We start from the raw sequence: 15,616 nt of genomic DNA, 5'->3' as shown, positions 1-15,616 counted from the left end.
AGGACAACAACACAATTAGACCCAACCAAATCATGAGAAAACAAAAAGATAATTACTTGACACACTGGAATCAACCAAAAAACAGAATACCTTTGACTATGTACAGACTCAGTGAGCATAGCCTTGCTATTGAGAAAGGCCGCCGTAGGCAGACCTGGCTCTCAAGAGAAGACAGGCTATGTGCACACTGACCACAAAATGAGGTGGAAACTGAGCTGCACTTCCTAACCTCCTGCCAAATGTATGACCATATTAGAGACACATATTTCCCTCAGATTACACAGGCCCACAAAGAATTAGAAAACAAATCCAATCTTGATAAACTCCCATATCTACTGGGTGAAATACCACAGTGTGCCATCACAGCAGCAAGATTTGTGACCTGTTGCCACAAGAAAAGGGCAACCAGTGAAGAACAAACACCATTGTAAATACAACCCATATTTGCAACGGTCTTTATTCTTTTGGAACTTTTCTGAGTGTAATGTTTACTGTTCATTTTTTATTGTTTATTTGGCTTTTGTTTATTATCTACTTCACTTGCTTTGGCAACGTTAACACATTGAGTTGAAGGTTAATTAAATACCACAGCCGGAACGCCAGTTAAACAGACAGAAGGCTTATTGATACCACAGCCAGAACGTCAGTTAAACAGACAGAAGGCTTATTGCAGGGTCCGACCAACAATTTTGGGGCAGTTGATAAGGAGTGTGTGTGTGTGTGTGTGTGTGTGTATTCTTTCCACTGTTCTGCCTGATAACTAACTCCTTTCTTTTCTCTCTTCCTCTCCTCCCTTCCTCTCCTCCCTTCCTCCCTTCCCTTCCTCCCTTCCCCTCTGTTCCTCCCAGCCATGCACCCTCCCCCGTCGCTCCTCTCCCTCCTCCTCCTCCTCCTCCTCCTCTCCCTGTACCCCAGTGCGTGCTGGTCCTCAAGGATCATCATAGTCCCTCCCATCATGTTTGAGTCTCATCTCTACATCTTCAAGACCCTGGCCACGGAGCTCCACCTCCAGGGGCATGATACCTCCTTGCTGGTGTCAGAGGGGCGCCAGGTAACATTGTGATACTAAGGAGCAGGATCATTGGTGTCAGTGGGGCGCCAGGTAACATTGTGATACTAAGGAGAAGGATCATTGGTGTTACAGGGGCGCCAGGTAACATTGTGATACTAAGTAGCAGGGTCATTGGTGTCAGAGGGGTGCCAGGTAACATTGTGATACAATTGGTCCTCTGTAGCTCAGCTGGTAGAGCACGGCGCTTGTAACGCCAAGGTAGTGGGTTCGATCCCCGGGACCACCCATACACAAAACAAATAATTTATGCACGCATGACTGTAAGTCGCTTTGGATAAAAGCGTCTGCTAAATGGCATATTATTATAATATTATTAAGTAGCAGGATCATTGGTGTCAGAGGGGCGCCAGGTAACATTGTGATACTAAGGAGCAGGATCATTGGTGCCAGGTAACATTGTGATACTAAGGAGCAGGGTCATTGGTGTTAGACTCCCAGCAGCCCTTATACAGACTCCCCATGTTTAATCCATTCTGAGGGGCTCCCAACAGCCCTTATACAGACTCCCCATGTTTAATCCATTCTGAGGGGCTCCCAGCAGCCCTTATACAGACTCCCCATGTTTAATCCATTCTGAGAGACTCCCAGCAGCCCTTATACAGACTCCCCATGTTTAATCCATTCAGAGAGACTCCCAGCAGCCCTTATACAGACTCCCCATGTTTAATCCATTCTGAGAGACTCCCAGCAGCCCTTATACAGACTCCCCATGTTTAATCCATCCTGAGAGACTCCCAGCAGCCCTTATACAGACTCCCCATGTTTAATCCATTCAGAGAGACTCCCAGCAGCCCTTATACAGACTCCCCATGTTTAATCCATTCAGAGAGACTCCCAGCAGCCCTTATACAGACTCCCCATGTTTAATCCATCCTGAGAGACTCCCAGCAGCCCTTATACAGACTCCACATGTTTAATCCATTCAGAGAGACTCCCAGCAGCCCTTATACAGACTCCCCATGTTTAATCCATTCTGAGAGGCTCCCAGCAGCCCTTATACAGACTCCCCATGTTTAATCCATTCTGTGGGGCTCCCAACAGCCCTTATACAGACTCCCCATGTTTAATCCATTCTGAGGGGCTCCCAGCAGCCCTTATACAGACTCCCCATGTTTAATCCATTCTGAGGGGCTCCCAACAGCCCTTATACAGACTCCCCATGTTTAATCCATTCTGAGGGGCTCCCAACAGCCCTTATACAGACTCCCCATGTTTAATCTATTCTGAGGGGCTCCCTAAGTTTAAAACAAACAGGTTTAAACTCTCCTTCATTCCAGCTGCTATCAGCTTTCTCAACAAGCTGTTGTAACCTAGTACTGTTAGCTGTAGTATCCTAGTACTGTTAGCTGTAGTATCCTAGTACTGTTAGCTGTAGTATCCTAGTACTGTTAGCTGTAGTATCCTAGTACTGTTAGCTGTAGTATCCTAGTACTTTTAGCTGTAGTAACCTAGTACTGTTAGCTGTAGTAACCTAGTACTGTTAGCTGTAGTATCATAGTACTGTTAGCTGTAGTATCCTAGTACTGTTAGCAGTGGTATCCTAGTACTGTTAGCTGTAGTATCCTAGTACTGTTAGCTGTAGTAACCTAGTACTGTTAGCTGTAGTATCCTAGTACTGTTAGCTGTAGTATCCTAGTACTGTTAGCTGTAGTAACCTAGTACTGTTAGCTGTAGTATCCTAGTACTGTTAGCTGTAGTATCCTAGTACTGTTAGCTGTAGTAACCTAGTACTGTTAGCTGTAGTATCCTAGTACTGTTAGCTGTAGTATCCTAGTACTGTTAGCTGTAGTATCCTAGTACTGTTAGCTGTAGTAACCTAGTACTGTTAGCTGTAGTATCCTAGTACTGTTAGCTGTAGTATCCTAGTACTGTTAGCTGTAGTAACCTAGTACTGTTAGCTGTAGTAACCTAGTACTGTTAGCTGTAGTATCCTAGTACTGTTAGCTGTAGTAACCTAGTACTGTTAGCTGTAGTATCCTAGTACTGTTAGCTGTAGTATCCTAGTACTGTTAGCTGTAGTATCCTAGTACTGTTAGCTGTAGTATCCTAGTACTGTTAGCTGTAGTATCCTAGTACTGTTAGCTGTAGTATCCTAGTACTGTTAGCTGTAGTATCCTAGTACTGTTAGCTGTAGTATCCTAGTACTGTTAGCTGTAGTAACCTAGTACTGTTAGCTGTAGTATCCTAGTACTGTTAGCTGTAGTATCCCAGTACTGTTAGCTGTAGTATCCTAGTACTGTTAGCTGTAGTATCCTAGTACTGTTCGCTGTAGTATCCTAGTACTGTTAGCTGTAGTATCCTAGTACTGTTAGCTGTAGTATCCTAGTACTGTTAGCTGTAGTATCCTAGTACTGTTAGCTGTAGTATCCTAGTACTGTTAGCTGTAGTATCCTAGTACTGTTAGCTGTAGTATCCTAGTACTGTTAGCTGTAGTATCCTAGTACTGTTAGCTGTAGTATCCTAGTACTTTTAGCTGTAGTATCATAGTACTGCTAGCTGTAGTATCCTAGTACTGTTAGCTGTAGTAACCTAGTACTGTTAGCTGTAGTATCCTAGTACTGTTAGCTGTAGTATCCTAGTACTGTTAGCTGTAGTATCCTAGTACTGTTAGCTGTAGTATCCTAGTACTGTTAGCTGTAGTATCCTAGTACTGTTAGCTGTAGTATCCTAGTACTGTTAGCTGTAGTATCCTAGTACTGTTAGCTGTAGTAACCTAGTACTGTTAGCTGTAGTATCCTAGTACTGTTAGCTGTAGTATCCTAGTACTGTTAGCTGTAGTATCATAGTACTGTTAGCTGTAGTATCCTAGTACTGTTAGCTGTAGTATCCTAGTACTGTTAGCTGTAGTATCATAGTACTGTTAGCTGTAGTATCCTAGTACTGTTAGCTGTAGTATCCTAGTACTGTTAGCTGTAGTATCCTAGTACTGTTAGCTGTAGTATCCTAGTACTGTTAGCTGTAGTAACCTAGTACTGTTAGCTGTAGTATCCTAGTACTGTTAGCTGTAGTATCCTAGTACTGTTAGCTGTAGTATCCTAGTACTGTTAGCTGTAGTATCCTAGTACTGTTAGCTGTAGTAACCTAGTACTGATGATATGATGATGATATGCCATTTAGCAGACGCTTTTATCAAAAGCGACTTACAGTCGTGCGTGCATACATTTTTGTGTATGGGTGGTCCAGGGGATCGAACCCACTACCTTGGCGTTACAAGCGCCGTGCTCTACCAGCTGAGCTACAGAGGACCACTGTTAGCTGTAGTATCCTAGTACTGTTAGCTGTAGTATCCTAGTACTGTTAGCTGTAGTATCCTAGTACTGTTAGCTGTAGTATCCTAGTACTGTTAGCTGTAGTATCCTAGTACTGTTAGCTGTAGTATCCTAGTACTGTTAGCTGTAGTATCCTAGTACTGTTAGCTGTAGTATCCTAGTACTGTTAGCTGTAGTATCCTAGTACTGTTAGCTGTAGTATCCTAGTACTGTTAGCTGTAGTATCCTAGTACTGTTAGCTGTAGTATCCTAGTACTTTTAGCTGTAGTATCATAGTACTGCTAGCTGTAGTATCCTAGTACTGTTAGCTGTAGTAACCTAGTACTGTTAGCTGTAGTATCCTAGTACTGTTAGCTGTAGTAACCTAGTACTGTTAGCTGTAGTATCCTAGTACTGTTAGCTGTAGTATCCTAGTACTGTTAGCTGTAGTATCCTAGTACTGTTAGCTGTAGTATCCTAGTACTGTTAGCTGTAGTAACCTAGTACTGTTAGCTGTAGTATCCTAGTACTGTTAGCTGTAGTATCCTAGTACTGTTAGCTGTAGTATCATAGTACTGTTAGCTGTAGTATCCTAGTACTGTTAGCTGTAGTATCCTAGTACTGTTAGCTGTAGTATCATAGTACTGTTAGCTGTAGTATCCTAGTACTGTTAGCTGTAGTATCCTAGTACTGTTAGCTGTAGTATCCTAGTACTGTTAGCTGTAGTATCCTAGTACTGTTAGCTGTAGTATCCTAGTACTGTTAGCTGTAGTATCCTAGTACTGTTAGCTGTAGTATCCTAGTACTGTTAGCTGTAGTAACCTAGTACTGATGATATGATGATGATATGCCATTTAGCAGACGCTTTTATCAAAAGCGACTTACAGTCGTGCGTGCATACATTTTTGTGTATGGGTGGTCCAGGGGATCGAACCCACTACCTTGGCGTTACAAGCGCCGTGCTCTACCAGCTGAGCTACAGAGGACCACTGTTAGCTGTAGTATCCTAGTACTGTTAGCTGTAGTATCCTAGTACTGTTAGCTGTAGTATCCTAGTACTGTTAGCTGTAGTATCCTAGTACTGTTAGCTGTAGTATCCTAGTACTGTTAGCTGTAGTATCCTAGTACTGTTAGCTGTAGTATCCTAGTACTGTTAGCTGTAGTATCCTAGTACTGTTAGCTGTAGTATCATAGTACTGTTAGCTGTAGTATCCTAGTACTGTTAGCTGTAGTATCCTAGTACTGTTAGCTGTAGTATCCTAGTACTGTTAGCTGTGTACATATTACTATATTTCCCCCCGGGGATAATAAAGACTCTCCTCTCCTCTCCTCTCCTCTCCTCTCCTCTCCTCTCCTCTCCTCTCCTCTCCTCTCCTCTCCTCTCCTCTCCTCTCCTCTCCTCTCCTCTCCTCTCCTCTCCTCTCCTCTCCTCTCCTCTCGTCCACTCTACTCCACTCTGTTCTACTCTAGGTACCTCCCTCCCCCCACTACACCTTACAGCGTTACCCAGGCATCTTCAACTCCTCCACAGCCGACAGCTTCCTCCAATCAAAGGTCAGCAACATCTTCTCTGGGCGTCTCACAGCGTTGGAACTCTTCGACATTCTAGACCACTACGCCCGGAACTGCGACGCCGTTGTGGGGAACACAGACGTCATGACCCAACTCAAAGACGCCAACTTTGACCTTTTACTGGTCGACCCCAACGAGATGTGTGGGTTCGTGATCGCTCACATCCTCGGGGTTCCCTACGCTGTCTTCTCCACGGGACTGTGGTACCCTGCGGAGGTCGGGGCTCCCGCCCCTCTCTCCTACGTCCCAGAGTTCAACTCTCTCCTCACCGACCAGATGTCTCTAGTCCAGAGGATCACCAACACGGCTGTGTACCTGGTGTCCCGGTTTGGTGTCCAGTACCTGGTGTTACCTAAGTACGAGCGCATCATGAGGAAGCACAGCGTGGAGCCGCGGGTGGCCATGCAGGACCTGGTCCAGGGGAGCAGGCTGTGGATGTTGTCTACCGATCTGGCCTTGGAGTTCCCTAGGCCCACTCTACCACATGTTGTCTACGTAGGAGGAATACTGACCGAACCTGCCAACCCATTACCTCAGGTTAGTACACACACACACACACACACACACACACACACACACACACACACACACACACACACACACACACACACACACAGCACACACACACACACACACACACACACACACACACACACACACACACACACACACACAAAGGTTAGTACAACACACACCCATCCTGTAGTACTAACCTTTGTGTGTGTGTGTGTGTGTGTGTGTGTGTGTGTGTGTGTGTGTGTGTGTGTGTGTGTGTGTGTGTGTGTGTGTGTGTGTGTGTGTGTGCGTGCGTGTGTGTGTGTGTGTGTGTGTTTTAACCAGTGTGCGTGTGTGTTTATCTATGGTTGGTCTCCTCCAGTGTTATATCTATGGTTGGTCTCCTCCAGTGTTATATCTATGGTTGGTCTCCTCCAGTGTTATATCTATGGTTGGTCTCCTCCAGTGTTATATCTATGGTTGGTCTCCTCCAGTGTTATATCTATGGTTGGTCTCCTCCAGTGTTATATCTATGGTTGGTCTCCTCCAGTGTTATATCTATGGTTGGTGTCCTCCAGTGTTATATCTATGGTTGGTCTCCTCCAGTGTTATATCTATGGTTGGTCTCCTCCAGTGTTATATCTATGGTTGGTCTCCTCCAGTGTTATATCTATGGTTGGTCTCCTCCAGTGTTATATCTATGGTTGGTCTCCTCCAGTGTTATATCTATGGTTGGTCTCCTCCAGTGTTATATCAATGGTTGGTCTCCTCCAGTGTTATATCTATGGTTGGTCTCCTCCAGTGTTATATCTATGGTTGGTCTCCTCCAGTGTTATATCTATGGTTGGTCTCCTCCAGTGTTATATTTATGGTTGGTCTCCTCCAGTGTTATATCTATGGTTGGTCTCCTCCAGTGTTATATCTATGGTTGGTCTCCTCCAGTGTTATATCTATGGTTGGTCTCCTCCAGTGTTATATCTATGGTTGGTCTCCTCCTCCAGTGTTATATCTATGGTTGGTCTCCTCCAGTGTTATATCTATGGTTGGTCTCCTCCAGTGTTATATCTATGGTTGGTCTCCTCCTCCAGTGTTATATCTATGGTTGGTCTCCTCCAGTGTTATATCTATGGTTGGTTTCCTCCAGTGTTATATCTATGGTTGGTCTCCTCCAGTGTTTTATCTATGGTTGGTCTCCTCCAGTGTTATACAGTGAGGGAAAAATGTATTTAATCCCCTGCTGATTTTGTACGTTTGCCCACTGACAAAGAAATGATCAGTCTATAATTTTAATGGTAGGTTTATTTGAACAGTGAGAGACAGAATAACAACAAAATAATCCAGAAAAACGCATGTCAAAAATGTTATAAATTGATTTGCATTTTAATGAGGGAAATAAGTATTTGACCCCCTCTCAATCAGAAAGATGTCTGGCTCCCAGGTGTCTTTTATACAGGTAACGAGCTGAGATTAGGAGCACACTCTTAAAGGGAGTGCTCCTAATCTCAGCTTGTTACCTGTATAAAAGACACCTGTCCACAGAAGCAATCAATCAATCAGATTCCAAACTCTCCACCATGGCCAAGACCAAAGAGCTCTCCAAGGATGTCAGGGACAAGATTGTAGACCCACACAAGGTTGGAATAGGCTACAAGACCATCAACAAGCAGCTTGGTGAGAAGGTTACAACAGTTGGTGCGATTATTCGCAAATGGAAGAAACACAAAATAACTGTCAATCTCCCTCTGCCTGGGGCTCCATGTAAGATCTCACCTCGTGGAGTTGCAATGATCATGAGAACGGTGAGGAATCAGCCCAGAACTACACGGGAGGATCTTGTCAATGATCTCAAGGCAGCTGGGACCATAGTCACCAAGAAAACAATTGGTAACACACTACGCCGTGAAGGACTGAAATCCTGCAGCGCCTGCAAGGTCCCCCTGCTCAAGAAAGCACATGTACAGGCCCGTCTGAAGTTTGCCAATGAACATCTGAATGATTCAGAGGAGAACTGGGTGAAAGTGTTGTGGTCAGATGAGACCAAAATGGAGCTCTTTGGCATCAACTCAACTCGCCGTGTTTGGAGGAGGAGGAATGCTGCCTATGATCCCAAGAACACCATCCCCACCGTCAAACATAGAGGTGGAAACGTTATGCTTTGGGGGTGTTTTTCTGCTAAGGGGACAGGACAACTTCACCGCATCAAAGGGACGATGGACGGGGTCATGTACCGTCAAATCTTGGGTGAGAACCTCCTTCCCTCAGCCAGGGCATTGAAAATGGGTCGTGGATGGGTATTCCAGGATGACAATGACCCAAAACACATGGCCAAGGCAACAAAGGAGTGGCTCAAGAAGAAGCACATTAAGGTCCTGGAGTGGCCTAGCCAGTCTCCAGACCTTAATCCCATAGAAAATCTGTGGAGGGAGCTGAAGGTTCGAGTTGCCAAACGTCAGCCTCGAAACCTTAATGTCTTGGAGAAGATCTGCAAAGAGGAGTGGGACAAAATCCCTCCTGAGATGTGTGCAAACCTGGTGGCCAACTACAAGAAACGTCTGACCTCTGTGATTGCCAACAAGGGTTTTGCCACCAAGTACTAAGTAATGTTTTGCAGAGGGGTCAAATACTTATTTCCCTCATTAAAATGCAAATGAATTGATAACATTTTTGACATGCGTTTTTCTGGATTTTTTTGTTGTTATTCTGTCTCTCACTGTTCAAATAAACCTACCATTAAAATTATAGACTGATCATGTCTTTGTCAGTGGGAAACATGCAAAATCAGCATGGGATCAAATACTTTTTTCCCTCACTGTATCTATGGTTGGTCTCCTCCAGTGTTATTTCTATGGTTGGTCTCCTCCAGTGTTATATCTATGGTTGGTCTCCTCCTCCAGTGTTATATCTATGGTTGGTCTCCTCCAGTGTTATATCTATGGTTGGTCTCCTCCAGTGTTATATCTATGGTTGGTCTCCTCCAGTGTTATATCTATGGTTGGTCTCCTCCAGTGTTATATCTATGGTTGGTCTCCTCCAGTGTTATATCTATGGTTGGTCTCCTCCAGTGTTATATATATGGTTGGTCTCCTCCAGTGTTATATCTATGGTTGGTCTCCTCCAGTGTTATATCTATGGTTGGTCTCCTCCAGTGTTATATCTATGGTTGGTCTCCTCCAGTGTTATATCTATGGTTGGTCTCCTCCAGTGTTATATCTATGGTTGGTCTCCTCCAGTGTTATATCATGGTTGGTCTCCTCCAGTGTTATATCTATGGTTGGTCTCCTCCAGTGTTATATCTATGGTTGGTCTCCTCCAGTGTTATATCTATGGTTGGTCTCCTCCAGTGTTATATCTATGGTTGGTCTCCTCCAGTGTTATATCTATGGTTGGTCTCCTCCAGGGTTATATCTATGGTTGGTGTCCTCCAGTGTTATATCTATGGTTGGTGTCCTCCAGTGTTATATCTATGGTTGGTCTCCTCCAGTGTTATACAGTGGGGAAAAAAAGTATTTAGTCAGCCACCAATTGTGCAAGTTCTCCCACTTAAAAAGATGAGAGAGGCCTGTAATTTTCATCATAGGTACACGTAAACTATGACAGACAAAATGAGGAAAAAAAATCCAGAAAATCACATTGTAGGATTTTTAATGAATTTATTGGCATATGATGGTGGAAAATAAGTATTTGGTCAATAACAAAAGTTTCTCAATACTTTGTTATATACCCTTTGTTGGCAATGACACAGGTCAAACGTTTTCTGTAAGTCTTCACAAGGTTTTCACACACTGTTGCTGGTATTTTGGCCCATTCCTCCATGCAGATCTCCTCTAGAGCAGTGATGTTTTGGGGCTGTCGCTGGGCAACACAGACTTTCAACTCCTCCAAAGATTTTCTATGGGGTTGAGATCTGGAGACTGGCTAGGCCACTCCAGGACCTTGAAATGCTTCTTCACGAAGCCACTCCTTCGTTGCCCGGGCGGTGTGTTTGGGATCATTGTCATGCTGAAAGACCCAGCCACGTTTCATCTTCAATGCCCTTGCTGATGGAAGGAGGGGTTTCACTCAAAATCTCACGATACATGGCCCCATTCATTCTTTCCTTTACACGGATCAGTCGTCCTGGTCCCTTTGCAGAAAAACAGCCCCAAAGCATGATGTTTCCAACCCCATGCTTCACAGTAGGTATGTGTTCTTTGGATGCAACTCAGCATTCTTTGTCCTCCAAACATGACGAGTTGAGTTTTTACCAAAAAGTTATATTTTGGTTTCATCTGACCATATGACATTCTCCCAATCCTCTTCTGGATCATCCAAATGCACTTCAGACGTGCCTGGACATGTACTGGCTTAAGCAGGGGGACACGTCTCGCACTGCAGGATTTTAGTCCCTGGCGGCGTAGTGTGTTACTGATGGTTGGCTTTGTTACTTTGGTCCCAGCTCTCTGCAGGTCATTCACTAGGTCCCCCGTGTGGTTCTGGGATTTTTGCTCACCGTTCTTGTGATCATTTTGACCCCACGGGGTGAGATCTTGCGTGGAGCCCCAGATCGAGGGAGATTATCAGTGGTCTTGTATGTCTTCCATTTCCTAATAATTGCTCCCACAGTTGATTTCTTCAAACCAAGCTGCTTACCTATTGCAGATTCAGTTTTCCCAGCCTGGTGCAGGTCTACAATTTTGTTTTTGGTGTCCTTTGACAGCTCTTTGGTCTTGGCCATTGTGAAGTTTGGAGTGTGACTGTTTGAGGTTGTGGACAGGTGTCTTTTATACTGATAACAAGTTCAAACAGGTGCCATTAATACAGGTAACGAGTGGAGGACAGAGGAGCCTCTAAAGAAGAAGTTACAGGTCTGTGAGAGCCAGAAATCTTGCTTGTTTGTAGGTGACCAAATACTTATTTTCCACCATAATTTGCAAATAAATTCATTAAAAATCCTACAATGGGATTTTCTGGATTTTTTTCTCAATTTGTCTGTCATAGTTGACGTGTACCTATGATGAAAATTACAGGCCTCTCTCATCTTTTTTTAAGTGGGAGAACTTGCACAATTGGTGGCTGACTAAATACTTTTTTTTCCCCCAGTGTTATCTATGGTTGGTCTCCTCCAGTGTTATATCTATGGTTGGTCTCCTCCAGTGTTATATCTATGGTTGGTGTCCTCCAGTGTTATATCTATGGTTGGTCTCCTCCAGTGTTATACAGTGCATTCGGAAAGTATTCAGACCCCTTCCCTTTTTCCACATTTTGTTACGTTACAGTGTTGTGCAAAAATTGATTAAATACAAAATGTTCCTCATCAATATAAACACAATACCCCATAATGACAAAGCGAAAACATTTTTTTATATTATTGCAGTTTTTGCATTGACATTATGGGGTATTGTGTGTAGATTGATGAGGGGGAAAAAACTATGTAATCCATTTTAGAATAAGGCTGTAACATATGTGCCAAAAGTCAAGGGGTCTGAATACTTTCTGAATGCACTGTATATACAATACCAGTCAAAAGTTTGAACACACCTGCTCATTCAAGGGTTTTTCTTTATTTTTACTATTTTCTATATTGTAGAATAATAGTGAAGACATCAAAACTATGAAATAACCAAAAGATTGTTAAACAAATCAAAATATATTTTATATTTCAGATTCTTCAAATAGCCACCCTTTGCCTTGATGACAGCTTTGCACACTCTTGGCATTCTCTCAACCAGCTTCACCTGGAATGCTTTTCCAACAGTCTTGAAGGAGTTCCCACATATGCTGAGCACTTGTTGGCTGCTTTTCCTTCACTCTGCCGTCCAACTCAGCAGGCCAGAGGTGGATGAACGCAATGCCCTCGTTTGGGTGTAGGGACCGATCAGAGCTTGAAGGGACGGAGGTGCCCCCCAATTTTTTGCCAGGTCATCTGATGCAGCACTCCATCACTCTCATTCTTGGTCAAATAGCCCTTACACAGCCTGGAGGTGTGTTGGGTCATTGTCCTGTTGAAAAACTAATGATAGTCCCACTAAGCCCAAACCAGATGGGATGGCGTATCGCTGCAGAATGCTGTGGTAGCCATGCTGGTTAAGTGTGCCTTGAATTCTAAATAAATCACAGACAGTGTCACCAGCAAAGCAACATCACACCATAACACCTCCTCCTCAATGCTTTACGGTGGGAACTACACATGCGGAGATCATCCGTTCACCCACACCGCATCTCACAAAGACACGGCGGTTGGAACCAGAAATCTCCAATCTGGACTCCAGACCAAAGGACACATTTCCACCGGTCTAATGTCCATTGCTCGTGTTTCTTGGCCCATGCAGGTCTCTTCTTCTTATTGGTGTCGTTTAGTAGTGGTTTCTTTGCAGCAATTCGACCATGAAGGCCTGATTCACACAGTCCCCTCTGAACAGTTGATGTTGAGATGTGTCTGTTACTTGAACTCTGTGAAGCATTTATTTGGGCTGCAATTTCTGAGGCTGGTAACTCTAATGAACTTATCCTCTGCAGCAGAGGTAACTCTGGGTCTTCCATTCCTGTGGCGGTCCTCATGAGAGCCAGTTTCATCATAGCACTTGATGGTTTTTGCGACTGCACTTGAAGAAACGTTCAAAGTTCTTGAAATGTTCCGTATTGACTGACCTTCATGTCTTAAAGTAATGATGGACTGTCGTTTCTCTTTGCTTATTTGACCTGTTCTTGCCATAATATGGACTTGGTCTTTTACCAAATAGGGCTATCTTCTGTATACCCCCCCCTACCTTGTCACAACACAACTAATTGGCAGAAACGCATTAAGAAGGAAAGAAATTCCACAAATTAACTTTTAAGAAGTCACACCTGTTAATTGAAATGCATTCCAGGTGACTACCTCATGAAGCTGGTTGAGAGAATGCCAAGAGTGTGCAAAGCTGTCATTAAGGCAAAGGGTGGCTATTTGAAGAATCTCAAATATAAAATATATTTTGATTTGTTGAACACTTATTTGGTTACTACATGATTCCGTATGTGTTATTTCATAGTTTTGATGTCTTCACTATTATTCTACAATGTAGAAAATAGTCAAAATAAAGAAAAACCTTTGAATGAGTAGGTGTGTCCAAACTGCTGACTGGTAGTGTATATCTACATATACACACAAACACAGACACAATGCACTGTACAGTTGGTGTCATCCACAGTACCATGTTATAGTGTATGTGGGGCAGTCAGTCAGTCAAACTCTGTTGGACCACACATACAAGAGGAGTATATTTTATACATTCTCTTACTTCCTCATCTCTCTCTCTCTCTCTCTCTCTCTCTCTCTCTCTCTCTCTCTCTCTCTCTCTCTCTCTCTCTCTCTCTCTCTCTCTCTCTCTCTCTGCCTCTCTCTCTCTCTCAATTACATTTCAATTTCAATTTCAATTTAAGGGCTTTATTGGCATGGGAAACGTATGTTAACATTGCCAAAGCAAGTGAAGTAGATTGTAAACATTACACTCAGAAGTTCCAAAATAATATTTTATACATTCTCTTACTTCCTCATCTCTCTCTCTCTCTCTCTCTCTCTCTCTCTCTCTCTCTCTCTCTCTCTCTCTCTCTCTCTCTCTCTCTCTCTCTCTCTCTCTCTCTCTCGCTGTCTCTGTCTCACACACATTACAAAGCTCTCCTTTATCGATCTGGCTGGGTTGGCCTCCTCCCTGGTTGCCATGCCATGCCATGGGGGGTGGGGAAATGGTTCAGCGGCCAGAGGGGGGTCAGCTCGCGGGGTGGGGTCAGCTCTGACGTACGGAGACGAGAGAGCGCGGGCCGCCGGCATCCAGTGCGGAGGGTTGTGGAATGTCGCTTTAGCCAATAAGAAGGCATTGTTCTGGCGGTGGGGTCGAGGGTCAGGGTGGAGAAGAGGACCATTGTAACACAACAATCCCGCCGCCCCCCTCTCTCTCTCTCTCTCTCTCTCTCTCTCTCTCTCTCTCTCTCTCTCTCTCTCTCTCTCTCTCTCCCCCTCTCTCTCGCTCCCCCTCTTTCTCTCTCTCTCCCCCTCTTTCTCTCTCTCTCTGGACCTGTGACACACACACACGTAGAGGGTCTGTGTTGTAGAGACACTAGGACCAGTGTGTCCTGGGTTTATAGCCCGTGCCAGCCCCAGAGCTCACACACACACAATCTGCCCGGAGACCAGCAAAGACTTGACTCTCCTCCCTCTCCTCCCTCTCCTCCCTCTCCTCCATCTCTCCTCCCCTCTCCTCCCTCTCCTCCATCTCTCCTCCCCTCTGCTCCCTCTCCTCCATCTCTCCTCCCCTCTCCTCCCTCTCCTCCATCTCTCCTCCCCTCTCCTCCCTCTCCTCCATCTCTCCTCCCTCTGCTCCCTCTCCTCCATCTCTCCTCCCCTCTCCTCCCTCTCCTCCATCTCTCCTCCCCTCTCCTCCCTCTCCTCCATCTCTCCCTCCCTCTCCTCCCTCTCCTCCATCTCTCCTCCCTCTGCTCCCTCTCCTCCATCTCTCCTCCCCTCTCCTCCCTCTCCTCCATCTCTCCTCCCTCTCCTCCATCTCTCCTCCCCTCTCCTCCCTCTCCTCCATCTCTCCTCCCTCTCCTCCCTCTCCTCCATCTCTCTCCCCTCTCCCTCCCTCTCCTCCATCTCTCCTCCCCTCTCCTCCCTCTCCTCCATCTCTCCTCCCTCTCCTCCATCTCTCCTCCCCTCTCCTCCCTCTCCTCCATCTCTCCTCCCCTCTCCTCCCTCTCCTCCATCTCTCCTCCCCTCTCCTCCCTCTCCTCCATCTCTCCTCCCCTCTCCTCCCTCTCCTCCATCTCTCCTCCCCTCTCCTCCCTCTCCTCCATCTCTCCTCCCCTCTCCTCCCTCTCCTCCATCTCTCCTCCCCTCTCCTCCCTCTCCTCCATCTCTCCTCCCCCTCTCCTCCCTCTCCTCCATCTCTCCTCCCCCCCTCTCCTCCCTCTCCTCCATCTCTCCTCCCTCTGCTCCCTCTCCTCCATCTCTCCTCCCCTCTCCTCCCTCTCCTCCATCTCTCCTCCCCTCTCCTCCCTCTCCTCCATCTCTCCTCCCCTCTCCTCCCTCTCCTCCATCTCTCCTCCCTCTCCTCCATCTCTCCTCCCCTCTCCTCCCTCTCCTCCATCTCTCCTCCCCTCTCCTCCCTCTCTCCTTCTCTCCCCCTGTCCTCACATCATTTCCTCCCTCCCAGTCACCCAATATTAGGCCTTTTCAGACCGGACTGTACAATGGCTGACGTTCAGCTAGGCTGTTAGC

General features: G+C 45.4%; 1 protein-coding gene across 3 annotated transcripts in view; it reads left to right on the top strand.

The window, feature by feature from the left end:
- The window catches only part of ugt8 (UDP glycosyltransferase 8), a 111,069-nt gene that overhangs the window by 27,418 nt on the left and 68,035 nt on the right, over positions 1-15,616 (top strand). For all 3 annotated transcript variants that reach the window (XR_006658680.1, XR_006658679.1, XM_045215467.1), the window contains exons 2-3: positions 849-1,051; positions 5,791-6,429. Coding sequence is in view for 1 of the 3 variants with exons in the window: in XM_045215467.1 (XP_045071402.1) it covers positions 851-1,051; positions 5,791-6,429 (840 nt within the window). In the remaining 2 variants the exon portion in view is untranslated. The remainder of the gene's footprint in view (positions 1-848; positions 1,052-5,790; positions 6,430-15,616) is intronic.

Source organism: Coregonus clupeaformis, unplaced genomic scaffold, assembly GCF_020615455.1.
Source record: "Coregonus clupeaformis isolate EN_2021a unplaced genomic scaffold, ASM2061545v1 scaf0449, whole genome shotgun sequence".
Lineage (NCBI taxonomy): Eukaryota > Metazoa > Chordata > Actinopteri > Salmoniformes > Salmonidae > Coregonus > Coregonus clupeaformis.
This window is presented reverse-complemented; position numbering and strand designations above follow the sequence as displayed.